General features: G+C 37.7%; 2 protein-coding genes across 3 annotated transcripts; both read left to right on the top strand.

The window, feature by feature from the left end:
* The first annotated feature begins 3,096 nt into the window (after nucleotides 1–3,096).
* LOC120720432 lies at nucleotides 3,097–5,214 on the top strand. The gene is made up of 6 exons (XM_040010110.1): nucleotides 3,097–3,485; nucleotides 3,596–3,925; nucleotides 4,202–4,279; nucleotides 4,358–4,486; nucleotides 4,571–4,617; nucleotides 4,692–5,214. The coding sequence occupies exons 1-6, from the start codon at nucleotides 3,443–3,445 to the stop codon at nucleotides 4,818–4,820; spliced, it is 756 nt and encodes a 251-aa protein (XP_039866044.1). The 5' UTR covers nucleotides 3,097–3,442; the 3' UTR covers nucleotides 4,821–5,214.
* Nucleotides 5,215–8,172: 2,958 nt separating this feature from the next.
* Nucleotides 8,173–10,785, top strand: LOC120720431 (signal-regulatory protein beta-2-like). Of its 2 annotated transcripts, XM_040010108.1 has the most exons (6): nucleotides 8,173–8,729; nucleotides 8,885–9,208; nucleotides 9,395–9,742; nucleotides 10,009–10,137; nucleotides 10,232–10,275; nucleotides 10,372–10,785. In XM_040010108.1, exons 1-6 carry the CDS (start codon nucleotides 8,687–8,689, stop codon nucleotides 10,501–10,503), a joined length of 1,020 nt encoding a protein of 339 aa, XP_039866042.1. In that variant the 5' UTR covers nucleotides 8,173–8,686; the 3' UTR covers nucleotides 10,504–10,785. The 2 variants fall into 2 exon arrangements, with proteins under 2 accessions (XP_039866042.1, XP_039866043.1); XM_040010109.1 differs by lacking the exon at nucleotides 10,232–10,275 and having other exon boundaries at nucleotides 10,372–10,488.
* The last annotated feature ends 1,728 nt before the right edge of the window (nucleotides 10,786–12,513 follow it).

Here is a 12,513-nt window from a genome sequence, read left to right as displayed (position 1 = left end):
GTAGGGTCGTGAAGCCAAAAATCCAGCAGCTTAAACGTCACAGCAAAAATTAAAATGTACAGCTCTGCTATCACTTCCAAAATAAATGCAGACAGAAAACTAAACAGCATTGACGTTTGTAGGGTTACTGAAGTTGGGCTAGCTGGTAGATAATGATGTGCTGCATGGTGGCTAGCTACACAGCAATAGTTAGCATAATATAAACAGTGAAGCTGGAGGATAACTTTTTTTCCACTCAATGAGGGTTCCCGATGGTTAGGAACAAATGAAACTGCATGGCAGGATGAAGTTAACAGACCAAACTTCAGTCAGGAGAACAACTGCAATATAAGGTCAGTCATTAATACACCGCTGCATGGGCTGGGCTGTAGTTACATCGTGATGTTTTAAAAACTGAGCTTTAAAATGAATAGTGATGATTAAAAACCAAGAGAGGCCGACTGTGATCACTGACTTTTTTTAAGGGGTTTGTTCATATTAAATCGAACAAAATATAAAGAATTAAAACATGTTAAAAACACAACAGCCTTAATAAATGCAGAGTAGTTTGGACCTGGAAGCAGGTTTCATCAGGTCATCACTTAGAGATTGGATATCGCACCTGTTGTAAATGTTTTAATGCAGTACAGTTGTTATTATTATCACTTGTCACATCTTGTTTATGACAGTTAAAATAAATAACATTCATATAAGTATGTATGTAAGTGAACTGTATGCGGTGTTAAATAGGCCTATACTACTGTACTTTAATGTCGGTCATAAGGGTGGTACTTTAAGAGCCATACATTTTATTAGGTGGTGCTCATTGTGAAATGTTTGAGAACCACTGTTCTCAGGCATGCAAAATTCATGTTGATGACATCAATGGTAGCCTGTTTGTTTGTTTGAATCGTCTGTTTGAAGACGCTGAATTTTACATACCCACCTATGTCAGGTGAGGAGCTCAACAATTCTTTTTAAAAAATAATGAGTGAGAACTATGAATCACTATGCCAGCTGATATGTAAATTGGTAATGTAATAATATTTTTGCTGGGTGGTTCTGGGGGCCTGTTCTCGAGTTGGGCCAGCCTCTGGTGAGTCAGCTTCACATCTGAGGCTCTCACCCTTTGGCCTTGAGGGGTCAATCTGGGGCTTCCCTCTTGAATCTGCTGAGGTGGACACATCGTTATCATTTGGATGTGTGTCCTCTGGTCTTTAGTGCTCTTGGGGGCACTGCAAACAGCCCAGGTCTCTGTTTATTTAGGTGTTGTGTGCTATGTTTTAAGCAGGAAGGAGGTAAACATTGTAATAATCCAAAGAACTTAATGCAGGTCCTGCCACAGACTTACAGTATATGCCCTCTGTTCGGTCTAATGTCAGACCTCGCTGGCGCAGAGGTTCGTCATTGTGAACAAAAGCAAGACACTCCGTACGGTTCTCACTTGCTAGCAAGGGAAGTCCGGCAAGATGTTCAGCCGACTTCAAACTGACTCCCCTTGCAGGCTCTTTTAATGACCACCGTGGGTTACACAAACACTGTCAAACTGGTTTAAACTGGTTACGCAATGTAAAACCCATATAGTGTGTCCCATAAAAGCTCAGGCACTGAGTGTGTGTGGGCATGCATGTGCGAGCACGTGTGTGTATGTGTGAGTGCATGTGTGTATGTGTCTCTGTATATGTGACTTCTTCCCACACAATATAAGCTTAGAACTATTTAACCACATTTCGTAGTTATCCAGAGGATCTCCCCACACCCATATGTGGTTTAACTTTAATGGTTCACCATATACAAGCATAGGTGAGCCCCTAAATGGCCGGGAGTGAACATCCTTTACCAGATAAGGAACCAGAACCTTTAGATGGAATGTGCCTGCAGTTAAACAACTATTTGCCTCCCCCACATCCTCGATGTGTAGGGGAGGAACAGAAAAATCTCTAATCATACAGTTTAAGGACAAGGTTTACAAATTTAATTACAACAATGACAAATATTATCAAAATCAACCTAACACCGTCTTAATTGGTCCATAACACCAACATTTTTATATGCGTTGTTGGGCATGTGATATATTGAAAGAAATTGGAGCGATGCTGAAATCTGTCATCGTGTATGCCCCACAAGTTGGATGCTCATTTAAAGACAAATTCTGGAATAAGTTGGATCAAGTTCAAATGGTGGTCGTTGGAGCAGACATCTATAGACATGTAGATGAAGGGGACACAGGATTTTGAGGACTTGTTGTGTAGGTATGCTGTTCAGGAGAGAACATTGGCTCTCAGTGCAGATGTAATTGTGTTTTCCCCCCAGTTTTATAGCATTTATAGCATTGTAGCATGCTATCAAAAACTTTCTATCAGATACAGTTTATCAAGAAAACTCTTGTTTCTGCTCTCTGATCACAACTGTGAATGTGAGTAGAACTGTAAAGATAAATCTCTGCAGAGTTTAATTCAACACCTCAAATGCAGTGTCAGCTCAGTGACTGCCACCACAGAGTGACAGAAGTGGCTGAATTATGTATTTATTTGTATTCTGCAAAAGTCTGCAAGTCTCATCTCCGATGCCACCAGTTCCCACAAAATGGTCTTTTAAACAATTTTTTAATTTGCACTTTATCAGGAAAAATAAGGTGTCTTTGGTTCACTGTACAATAATATTTACAATATTTACAGGAAGAAAACTGACAAAGAGAGAAGAAGCACAGGAAGCAACGACAATGACGTATGTGCCTTGTAATACATTACACATCCAAACATTGGACATTGGATTTTCTTTGGGACATTGTAGGAAAAAAACTGCCTTAAAGATGTTTCCATTGTGCCTAGTTTTTTCTTTTAAGCTTTTGCTACCAAATTCTTACTAGATCCCAACATACCATACTCCATCCTTCACTTATTTTGCTACTGTTAGTATTTGCGAAATGTTACAGCTTAACCACAAAATACTGTTATCATTCAAATTTTAGGATTATCCAAAGTGGCTTTAACAAGCATGCAAAAATTTCTTGCAACATGCCAGCAAAGAATGTCTAGTTCACAGTGTCTCACTCTGTGCACGAGGCACACACATTTCCTCTTGTACATTTGGCTTGAAAAAGGTGTTAGTTAAAGTGTTCTATGTAATACAGAGAGAGGTGAAAATAGGAGCAAGCAGCAATGTTTGTTGCATGGCCATTTCTGCTGCACTAATGATGACTATTCCTTCCCAATCAAAACAACATTTCAAGTGCATTACACAGTAATAAATGACACAAAATGTCCTGAGAATCCAAAAGTCATTCACACAAAGACATTTTTTTAAAAATTTGAAAGGCTAGTTGAGGGTGACTACACCCACCTAAATGCAAGGCACTCCAAGTTGTGTCACAGGAAGTGCACGTTTAATGTACTCAGCAGTCTGACCTATCGACCTACGTTGCTGATTATCGACAAGTCTCCAAGAAGAAGACAATGTGAAGATGATTGTGTTTTGGATTGCACTGAATCTTCTTCATCAAGGATGTAAGTGCTTTTTTATTCAGTCTTAAATGCTCATAGTCAAGACATGCATGTCAGCCTAGTCATATTGGATCATACATTGTTACTCAATGTGCTTTAATGTGTTATGTCAGATGCACTGGTTTCACAAATCACTGTTCAAGCTGGAGAACCTGCATCCTTCATCTGTAGTCTACCTCACACAGAGGTCCTCCCTCGACAAGTCCACTGGTATAAACAGAGTGCCGGGGATACACTGAAAGTAATTGTGACAGTGCGGAAATCTAAACCACCTGAGTATGCACAAGATTTTCCTAAATCCAGATGGGAGATAAAAAGCAACAGCAGTTTTAGTAACCTGACCATTTTGAGGACAATTCAGGAGGATGAGGGAATGTATCACTGTGGAGTCTCCGAGTGGCTTGCAGACATTATATGGACTGGGATGCATTTATTAATAAAAGGTAATGACAAAATCAGTACATTTCAAAATATTTCTCATTTTTAATATTTTTTTTATTTTGTTTTATTTCTTTTTATTGTGTTTTTCACCAGAATCTAACTTTATGTGTTTTAAATGCACATTTGTTATTATTTTGGCAATATTATTAGTAGTAGAGTATTAATTTAAAATTATTTAAAAAAAATAGTGTGCTTCTAATTTAATATACACAATTCCTAAATTAAAAATTTATAACGAAGCTTTTATAACTTATAAAAAAAACCTTTATGTCCAACAGGAAAAAATCAGAGCATTTCCAACTCTTCTGTTGCTCAGAGTTCGACAGTATCATCTGGAACTAAGCCAGACATTCATGGTAACGCAATCATCGGTCTATCAATTAAAACATTTTGATACAGTGTAACTGTCAGATCTTTTATTCATATTGTTCCAGGAAGCAGCATATGGTCACACAGATCCAGTGCAGTTATTTTTATGCTGTGTGCTGTCTTGGCTATAAGCCTGATTGTTATAGCTATCCTTATTGCTGCAATGAAGAAAGATGACACGCAATATTGCAAAGGTAATAGCAGCTATTCAGAAAACAGCATTATATTTGAATTGCTGCATTCATAGTTCTTGTTTTTTTTCATATTCCATAATGTAGGTGTTGTTCCCCTGCGAAAAAACACTGGTATCCAGAAAACTCAACAGGTAAAGTAGTAAAAGGCTGAATTAACCTCATCAGAATGAAATGTTACTTTTGACATTTTGTTTTTTCCCCTTAGAAAGCAGAGGATGTGTGGTTTTACTCTGCTGCAGTCTTTGCCATGATGGGAACTGACAGAGGTGGGACAACAGATGCAGCTGAGAGGGAGAGACTCTACACTGCTGTCAAGGCCTTTGGGTTGGATTAATGAGCCTTTTGGATCCACTGAATAATTTAGGTGTTTCTTTTATGTCACAGTACAGTACACCTAATATTAGGTATATTAGATACCATTGTAAGCTTAAAAATGTATTTTAGTTAAACTTCTGTTTAAGCATAAACTTCTACATCTGTATACATGCATGCAACCTTTTCAGTCTGGCTAGGGACATTACTTTACACTTTTCTAAATTAAGTCTCAGGCTTACTTTCACAAAAGCAAAAGGCTGAGTTATACAATACTATGTAAAGAAAACTACTGTTGTCAAACGTAAAGACCTAAGTGGGGATGCACTTGTAATGAAGTGGAGGAACACATTTTCAGAGACATTTTCTTGTAACATCATAATATGTAAATAAATAAAACACTTTCTAGTACCAAACTGTGGCTTTTGGTGTGATTTGTAGCACTTTTATTTCACTATAAGAAGGTACTTTGGTTTCCTCTTAAAGCACTATTAGAGCACAACTAAAACTACAACACCAGTATTCACTGTGGTGAGTACTGTGGTCTGCCAAGCAGGTAGTCAGGACAACATTTAAAGATCAATTAAACTGAAGCACACATGATGTTCAATGTGAGCAGCACATGTTACTGTGTTATGCGAACTTAGCAGTGCACTAATATTGCTTCTGTCCTTATTTTTTTGTTTTGTTCTCTTCTCTTTATTTCTTTTCTTTCTCAAAATAGTGATCCAACCTGTTTGGTTTTTTTTTTTGTTTTGACAATGATTTACCTTGCAAATACTTCACATAACTAATATTTTAATATTTGATGACTTAAAAAATGATTAAAAACAGTTAGACAATCTGTCTGTGGTTTTACTGATGGAGAGCACCAGGTTGAACAGATGATGGGCAGGATGGGATGAGTCCTTTCAGATCTTTGTGACTTCCTCAAGGCAGTGGGAAGTGAACATAAAACGCTTTAAGTCAAGTCTCTTTAAGTCTCAGACAGAGTAGAAATGTGCTATAAAATAATCAATCCATCTACCTTGGCATCTCTGATGCCCCTCTTCAAACCAGACCTGACAACACTATATTGTTGTATGCCATCAGATCTGAAAACCATGTTAAGGGCCTTAAGCAGGACTCGGACATCTTTCATTATCCACAGCTTGTTGTTAGAGAAGGGAAATATGTTTTGTGGTAGTGATCGTGTCGATACAACTTCTTATAATAGAGGAGTACAGTGTAAGTGTAAGTGTCATCATCCTTAAAACTAGACCAGTCAGTTCAATCAAAGCAGCCCCAAAGCTGTTCAGATGTTCTCTTGGGCCTCACTAGAACTCTAGCAGTTGGTTTCACCAAGGTAATGATGTTGCTTGCTAATAGCATTTAGCAGGTGGCTAAAGTATTACAGTAGTAATCATTACCCCTGAGTTCTCCAGGTAGATAAAAGGGGCGACACGTAACAGTCAAATACTTCAAGTCCGGGGAGCACTGAGTGTTGGTAATCTTAGTGTGTGTGCACCTTCTGTTGTTTGTATACACATACAGTCCTCTCCCGCTGGCCTTACTGGAGTCACTTGCTCTGGTAGCCTGGTATGTTGTGTGACCTGTTAGCTGCACAGCTTCCTAAGCTACATAATCAATTAAGCCACTAATCAATGGATTAAACAGGACAGGAAAAAGAGTTGTTTTATTCAGTATTGCTCTAATATTTGCTTTATATCTATTAGTAAGAAGCAGTTTCTATGTTTTAGACCCATTTCCCCCCCACACGCTGAAAAAAAGGAGAAAAAATTATGAACTTACTCTCACCACTTTCTGCCATTAGACCACAAAAACGTTTTTTTTTTCAAGAGTAATATTTTGGTGACAAATTCTGAGAAACTCTTCTCTTGCTTTATTTTCCTTTATTGTCCTAAACACTTTGCTTTTCACATTTCAATACTAAAGTCAGTTACTTCTAGTCCAACCTCATTTCTCACCATTTTCATGCCTTGTCTGTTTGGGCGTAGACCTGGCAGTACAAACAAAGTATACACCCAAGATGAAGTCATCGAGTCCCAGCAATATTTAAGCTTACTAAATAGCATTCATGCCTTATATGTGTTACAACTAGGGATGGGTACCGGTATCCGGTGCCATGATGGCACCAGTTCTGACATAAACGGTAGTAACCAGACCAAACAGCAGCACACATTTTGGTGCTTTATTTAGGTGTTTTTTTTTACCTGAGATGTGATACACTTTGGATTCCAGCCAATCATTTTACGTTTCCGAGGATAGTAGGCGGGTCCAGGTACATACGTTCTTTTAGAGCAGAGCTACAGATTAAAAATGCCCAAGGCGAAGCGGTCAAAAGTCTGGCTGTACTTCACAGCAAAAGATGCAAACTCAGCAGCCTGCAACAAGTGCTTTAAGCTGATACTGTGATACTGTCAAAGGAGGTAACACCTCAAATCTGATGAAAGCACCAGCCGTTCTTCTCTGCGTGAGTAGTTTAATGTTGTTCGTGTATAATTTACGTTGAGTAGGCTAACCACGTTATTAAATTAATGCATGTAAGGTGAACTAGCAAACACCGTCGTAGTTACATGAGAGCTGTCTTCTTGTTTGATGGCAGATACTCCCTTCACCCTGGCCAAAAAGGCTAAAATGACCAAAGAAAAAGTGGAAAACAGTTAAACATGAGAGGTTTTTGGACAAAGTTTGTGTTTTTTCCATTGTTTAAGCACTGCTTCCAGCCAAGAGTGATGCCATAATTCCCCATAGCTGCAGAAAAGGCTAACATTGTTATCTTTTTACAAAAAAACAGCTGAACATGAGAGGTTTTTGGACAAAGTTTGTGTTTTTTTCCATTGTTTAAGCACTGCTTCCAGCCAAGAGTGATACCATATATGCCCCATAGCTGCAGAAAAGGCTAACATTGTTATCTTTTTACAAAAAAAACAGCTGAACATGAGAGGTTTTTGGACAAAGTTTGTGTTCTCCATTCTTCAAGCACCGGTTTGAGCACCGTTTAAGCACCGGCACCATTTCAAAAGTACCGGTTTGGCACCGGTATCGGATAAAACCTAAACAATACCCATCCCTAGTTACAACCTTTATGACCCAATTCAAATTGGATCATAAAGGTTCCCATGTGTCAGATTTTTCTCTTGCACTTTTTAGTGTGATGGTTAGTTCTCCACTTTCTACGCTCTCTGGTAAAAAGCTTGCCTGTCTTCATTCCACTCCACTAAGAACCCACCAACCAGCACAGCTTTCTCTCTTCCTTACACAGCTCTGTTGTTATACAAAGTCTGCCAGAATTACTTTGCAGTACAACTGTTGTTGTTTATGTGAGTGAGTACATTTTTAGCTTAAATCGTGTAGTTTAAGATCAGCATTATTCTGATTCTTCCTCTGTGATTATGTGCGATTTTGTTTTTCTTTTCACACGATATACTTTGATATCTGTTAAGAAAATAGACTAATTCTGGTTTTTACAGGTGCAAAACCACTTTTAAAGGCAACATTCGGTCAGTCTGATCTATACTTCTTGCAAGGAAAAATTTATTTTGTGCCCCTTCATATGTATAGTGTTCCTCTAAGACGCACAATGTAATACGTTTCTTGCAGTAAAGTACATATCGCAAACAGCAGTACGTTCTTTTAAGTTGAAAGACTGGAATTCAGAATAGAACTCATACACAAACCGGCCTTCCAACGAAAAAAACAAACAGTAATTAATGTGGACAGCTGCAATGAGAGATGAATGACAGCCTTGTTTCATTAAGCCAAGGACAGGAAGCGTGCTTTGAATCTGATAACCAATCAGATGCATTTTACACCAAAGGTATGGCCATCCCACCTCCTTCACTAACTAAAATATGAACAACATCCTTAACAAAAGACACTGTCAAGATGATCATGGTATGGATTACACTGATTTTTCTTCATCGAGGATGTAAGTGCTTTTTTTTTTATTCTTCTCTCTAATAATTGTCTTCGCTTGTACACGCTAACCAATAGAGGACTATTAAAATAAACAATCTGTGAGATGACTTTTACATGTACATAATGCTTTTTAATGTTTTTTTAATTTTATTTATTTTACCTCAGATTCTCTGGTTCCAGTGAAAACAGTTCAACTTGGTGAACCAGTGACCTTAACATGTGCTTTGCCCAAAGGGCTCCAGAGTGGAGAAGTCCACTGGTACAAGCAGAATCACGGGGATACCCTAAAGTTAATTATGACATCGTTTAAATCTACACCACCGGAATATGGTCCTGCATTTTCTAGATCAAGATTTGAGGAACATAATGATAACAATTTCAGCAATGTGACTATTTTGAAGACCGTCCAAGAGGACGAGGGAATCTATCACTGTGGGCTCACAGAGTGGATTAGGACTAACTGGAGTGGCACATATTTGTTTGTAAAAGGTAAGTGTACATCCTTAATATAAGCTTTAAAAAAGCTCTTTTGCCTCTCTGTCTCCTTTTTTCGACCTGGACACATTTTGTTACATCCCCCTCATCCCCTGAACCTTTTTAGGGGAACGTAACACTCATTTACAATATTTTTGAGCTACTATGACAGCGCAATGTCTTTGCATTTTTATTACACAGGAAACAATCAGAAAGCATCAGTAGTTGTTCAACAGCTGACAGGATCAAATCCAATCCATCCAGGAGACACAGTGACTTTCCAGTGTTCAGTCTCTCACTCTGTCAACAAGACGTGTCCAGGAGGTCTCAGAGTTCTTTGGTTCAGAGACAGATCTCATGAATCTCATCCAGTCATTTACGCTGATGTAAATACACATGATGAATGTGAGAAAAGATCAGACACTCAGAAAAGATGCATTTATCGCTTCTCTAAGAACGTCAGCTCCTCCGATGCTGGGACTTACTACTGTGCTGTGGCCACATGTGGGGAGATATTATTTGGAAATGGAACTAAACTGGGTATTCACGGTACCTGTACCACTCATCTTTTAAATTGAAAATTAGAATATTTAAGTTTAAAATTTGTAAATTTCAGCTGAATTTAGCAGCATTTTGGTGTAAAACAAGTATTTTCTATTTCACATCAATCTCATTAGGAGATGACATTAAACTTATTTAATTTTGCATCCACTCTAAAGGGAAAATTGTATCATTCTGCTTTCCATTACTTCAAAAAGGGAAAAAAATTATAAACTAACAAACACATGTTTTGTTTTTTTTCTTTGTCGTTCCAGGAGACTACACATGGTCAAAGAGCGCCAGCACAGTTGTTTTTCTACTGTGTGCTTTACTGGCGATATGTCTGATTGTTATAGCTGTCCTTATTTGCACATCAAAGAAAAACAGCATGGATAACTGTGAAGGTAATTAAAGTTAATCATAGCAATCTCATCAATGAATTTAAGTAAAATGTTTTTAATTTGAATTCATTGTTATCTGTATTATTCTGCAATTAAGTTGCTGTTCAGCAGGAAAACTTTAGTGATCAGAGAAGACAACAGGTAAAGTACTTAAAACTGGGGCTGTCCTAATTTAAAAAGCCTAATTGTGTTTAGGTTTTAACATTTCCCATATTTTTCTTTGATTGATTTTCCTAGAATAAGGACACATGGATGTTTTCTGCTGCTGTCTTTACCCTGATGAAAGCTGAGAGAGGTGCATTAAAGGATGGAAAAATGTCGAAAAGGCAGCGACTCTACATGGCTTGCAAGGCTTTGGGGCTGGATTAGTGAATTAGCTAGCGTATTGAGTATCTCCCGGTATGCAATAATCGAGCTGATGTTTGCTTTTTAATAATGGGCTTCTTATCTCTTTTAGTATTCAATACAGTATATGTTATATCAGCATGCTTATTTGTATTTAGATTGAATTATCTGCACACGTTGCATTGATGCATGAATGCTGTTGCAGGAACTGTGTGCAAAAGTCAAAGGCAGAAATGTAATTTCAGTTCTGCAATGTATCAACTGTGCTAAAATTCTGCAACATGAATAAATATAATGCTTAAAAGAGAAATTTGTTTGTGAAATTATTCTATAAATAGGCTTTAATAGATGACCACCCTGGATAGGTTGTCAGTCTATCACATGGCTAACATGGAGATGCATACAACCATTAACACCTATGATTCATTTTTATTATAACAGTCTAAATGCAAGACTTAACTTGCATACTATGCTAGAAATAGTGTGCTATTAATAGGGAATTTAATGATAATGTGTTGATAAAATAAAAAGTAGTGATTTGTATTAGCTTTACTACTTTTAGTCAAAGATCTAACCTTTAGAGAAGTTTGACAAAGTTGTGTTTTGCCTTGCTAAGAAGGGAAAATACAAAAATAAATGCAATTTTTTCCACTTTAGTTTGTTCACAAAACAGGATTTCACATGTAATTCCCATCCATAGTTTTGTACAGACTAGAGGCACAGCTTTCATCATTCCACATAATTCCTGTACCTGCAAGTGTAAATTAATTTTGTCTCACATCATCATCATCATCATCATCATCACCTTTATTTATAAAGCACTTTAAAAGAGCCACAGCTGACACAAAGTTCTGTACATTTAAGCTACATAATAAAATTACATAAGATATAAATAAAAGAAAAGAATGAAATAATTAATATAATTACAAGAGAAACTAAGTCTCACTGAGGTCAAAAGCCAATGAATAAAAACTAGTTTTAAGACGTGTTTTAAAAGTGGACAGTGAAGGCGCCTCTCTAACGTGCAAGGACAGGTTATTCCATAATTTAGGAGCCACGATAGAAAAGGCCCTGTCCCCTCGGAGCTTCCTCCTGGATCTTGGTACTTCCAGGAGCAGCTGGTCAGCTGACCTAAGAGACCGACAGGGTGTGTAGCGACATTTTGAACCAGCAGCAGACGTGAGAGCAGCGACTGACTGGCCCCCACATAAAGTGCGTTACAGTAGTCCAGACGGGAAGAAATAAAAGCATGGATCACTGTTTGAAGGTGCTGGTTAGAAAGAAAAGACGTCACTTTTGCCGGTCACCTTAAAGGATAAAAACTGGACTTCACCACTGCTCTAACTTGTCTGTCCAACTTAAAACCAAGGTCAGTAATAACAGGTTTAAAATAAACTTCCAAGGGTCCCAAATCAACAGAGGACGACTCACCGGGACCACTGGGTCCAAACCAACACCTCTGTTTTCTTTTCATTAAAATTTAAAAAGTTTAAAGCCAACCACACTTTAATGTCATTTTCTCTAAAACCTTGGAAAGTAAAGGAAGCTTGGAAACAGGCCTATAATTAGTTACTACACATGTGGACAAGTGAATGCTTTTCAGTCTTCCAGCAGAAGTGACACATTTTGCAGACTTTCATTTCATGCGTCTTATTTCAGGATTCATTAGAAAAATGTATGCTGATTCATCCTCTTTTATCAAATTATTAACAGTAAGCAAAACGGGTAAGAATTCACTTTTCTATCTTGTAAATTACATTTCAATTAAAAGCAACATTGCCACCAAGTTCAAAAACAAAGGGAACCATTGAGAGATCTCTGCAGTATGAATCTGGGCCGCAAAAATAAGAAATGAGATATTGTTCTGAGCCAATAACAACATCTAGATCTGCAGGCACAACATCTAGAGAACGTCATTCTTCAGTTAACGTCAGTGTTCATCATTTAACAATAAGAAAGACTGGGAAAATATTGAATCTATGTAGGGCTCCAAGGTGGGGAAAAAAAGTGCTAATCAAAAAGAACACAAAGGCT

The sequence above is a fragment of the Simochromis diagramma genome, unplaced genomic scaffold (assembly GCF_900408965.1).
Source record: "Simochromis diagramma unplaced genomic scaffold, fSimDia1.1 OVJJ01000585.1, whole genome shotgun sequence".
Classification (NCBI taxonomy): Eukaryota; Metazoa; Chordata; class Actinopteri; order Cichliformes; family Cichlidae; genus Simochromis; species Simochromis diagramma.
Note: the sequence above shows the minus strand (reverse complement) of the source record. Positions and strands in the feature narration are given on the sequence as shown.

Coding starts and splice junctions, on each gene's coding strand:
- LOC120720432 (XM_040010110.1), top strand. CDS start 3,443: ATGATTGTGTTTTGGATTGCACTGAATCTTCTTCATCAAGGAT. Junction 3,926..4,201: donor GATGCATTTATTAATAAAAG/GTAATGACAAAA, acceptor TATGTCCAACAG/GAAAAAATCAGAGCATTTCC. Junction 4,618..4,691: donor GTATCCAGAAAACTCAACAG/GTAAAGTAGTAA, acceptor TTTTCCCCTTAG/AAAGCAGAGGATGTGTGGTT.
- LOC120720431 (XM_040010108.1), top strand. CDS start 8,687: ATGATCATGGTATGGATTACACTGATTTTTCTTCATCGAGGAT. Junction 9,743..10,008: donor AACTAAACTGGGTATTCACG/GTACCTGTACCA, acceptor TTGTCGTTCCAG/GAGACTACACATGGTCAAAG. Junction 10,276..10,371: donor GTGATCAGAGAAGACAACAG/GTAAAGTACTTA, acceptor TGATTTTCCTAG/AATAAGGACACATGGATGTT.